This window comes from Octopus bimaculoides, chromosome 14 (genome assembly GCF_001194135.2).
Source record: "Octopus bimaculoides isolate UCB-OBI-ISO-001 chromosome 14, ASM119413v2, whole genome shotgun sequence".
NCBI classification, from domain to species: domain Eukaryota; kingdom Metazoa; phylum Mollusca; class Cephalopoda; order Octopoda; family Octopodidae; genus Octopus; species Octopus bimaculoides.
Window position 1 is genome coordinate 46072218 of NC_068994.1, and position 1832 is coordinate 46074049.

At 39.5% G+C, this 1832-nt stretch overlaps 1 protein-coding gene across 1 annotated transcript in view; it reads right to left on the minus strand.

Moving 5' to 3' along the window:
- Positions 1–1832, minus strand: part of LOC106870532 (BTB/POZ domain-containing protein 16) — a 243135-nt gene that overhangs the window by 116671 nt on the left and 124632 nt on the right. Inside the window, exon 15 of the mRNA XM_052972597.1 lies at positions 799–987. Within this exon, the coding sequence (XP_052828557.1) occupies positions 799–987 (189 nt within the window). The remainder of the gene's footprint in view (positions 1–798; positions 988–1832) is intronic.

The following is a 1832-nucleotide window of genomic DNA, read 5'->3' on the forward strand; positions in this document are numbered from 1 at the left end:
ATATCCTTAAACAAACCTTATTCAGGGACCTTTTGAGCGGGATGGGCTACTCGACCTGAAGAAAATTCTAACTGGGCCCCACCTGCGAGGTCATGCGCTGTTTATCTTGATATGAGATCACCATGTCGCGCACATATGGTTGTGCTGCATGTGCCTGGTGTACCCTTATCAGACGGGTAGTCATGATGGGTATAATGGGCTTCGTATATTTTACCCTAGTGTCACTTTGATGTCATGCACTGCTCTCTCACTCAATAATGATAATAATAATAAAAATAATGATAATCCTTTCTATTATAGGTACAAGGCCAGAAATTTAGCGGGGAGGCGATTAGTAGATTTCATCGACCCTAGGGTTTCACTGGTACCTAATTTATCGACCCCGAAAGAATGAAAGGCAAAGTCGACCTCGGCGGAATTTGAATCCAGGTCGTAGTGACGGGCGAAATACCGCTAAGTTTCCCCCACGATTGGAAAACCGATGTGCCTCTCCGTTTCCCATGTAAATATCTTCAGGCAAAGAAGCACGATCTTTTTCGATACGATACTTCGTCCATACTTTTTTTCTTGATCTGGCTCATATCGAAGAGCTCCTTATGGCTCATAAAATTGCGAAAGAAAGAAAGAAAGAAAGAAAGAAAGAAAGAAAGAAAGAAAGAAAGAAAGAAAGCAAGAAAGAAAGGAAGACAGAAAAAAAAGAAAGGAAGAAAGAAAAAAGAAGGAAAGGAAACGTATTATACAGAGGAAAATATAACGAAAACCTTGAGAAATGTTAAATTGAAATATGAGCAACTTTACCTGACTCCGAGAGTGTTTTTCCTCCATACGAAACGTATGAGAGAGCACTCCTGTTTTGTAAGTGGTGGGAACTCGGTGGTGGAGTGACGTTGCTGTTATACTGTATGTGACGATTCGTTCGGAACGTAGAGAAAAAGTATGCCGCTCAGATTCACGGAATGTGAGAGTAGACTCGGATGGCCTCAGGCGCTGGACGTTAGTTAGAGCAGTGAAATTTGGCAGGGAAACAAAGAAACAGAGAAAAAAGGGTATGTTGTAATATAATATTCAGCATGAAACCATTCGTTCTTTGTTGCAAAAATAGTACACATTGTTCATAGGCCTACGAGGTTTCGAACGACAAACCCTTCTTTTCCGCAGGTCTTTGTATTGTAGCCACTGCTTTGCTATGGGCCCTTAATTCCATTGATGGAGTCATGGAAGACTTAGAGCTTGCCTTGGGCAGTTTTCTCTGATAGAAGCCGCTTCTCATGGGCTAGAACAAGTCAACATGGTTGTAAGTTGAGGTCCCTGAACTGATGAAACTAAAGATACGATTGTGACCCGAATACCCTAACCACTAAGCTACGCGCCTTCGCGACACTGTAAATGTGAGGGAAAAGAGAAAGTGAGTCTCCTGGTTTGTTGATCGCGGTTTGTTGATCGCTTCTAAGTAGCATGGAAACACTGCGTTTACATTGTTATTTTACCCACAACTAGGTTTTGGAACGGTTACATTTATCTCAGTAAAACTATTTATGTGTGAATGTGCATAGAGAGAGGAAGAAAACTGGTGGCCCATCAAATACAGCAGTAATTTTTTCGAGCGAAAACAGTGAAAAGCTTCTAAGTTAATTAACTAACCCAGCGGATTTAAACACTTTATATAAAATTTCATTATACATTCAAAAACTTTCACAGATATATATGCAAGGGTGTATGTGTGTATATGCATGTGTTGTATGTATGTATACACATATATATATATACATACACACACACACACACATATGTATATATATATATATATATATATATATATATACATATATATA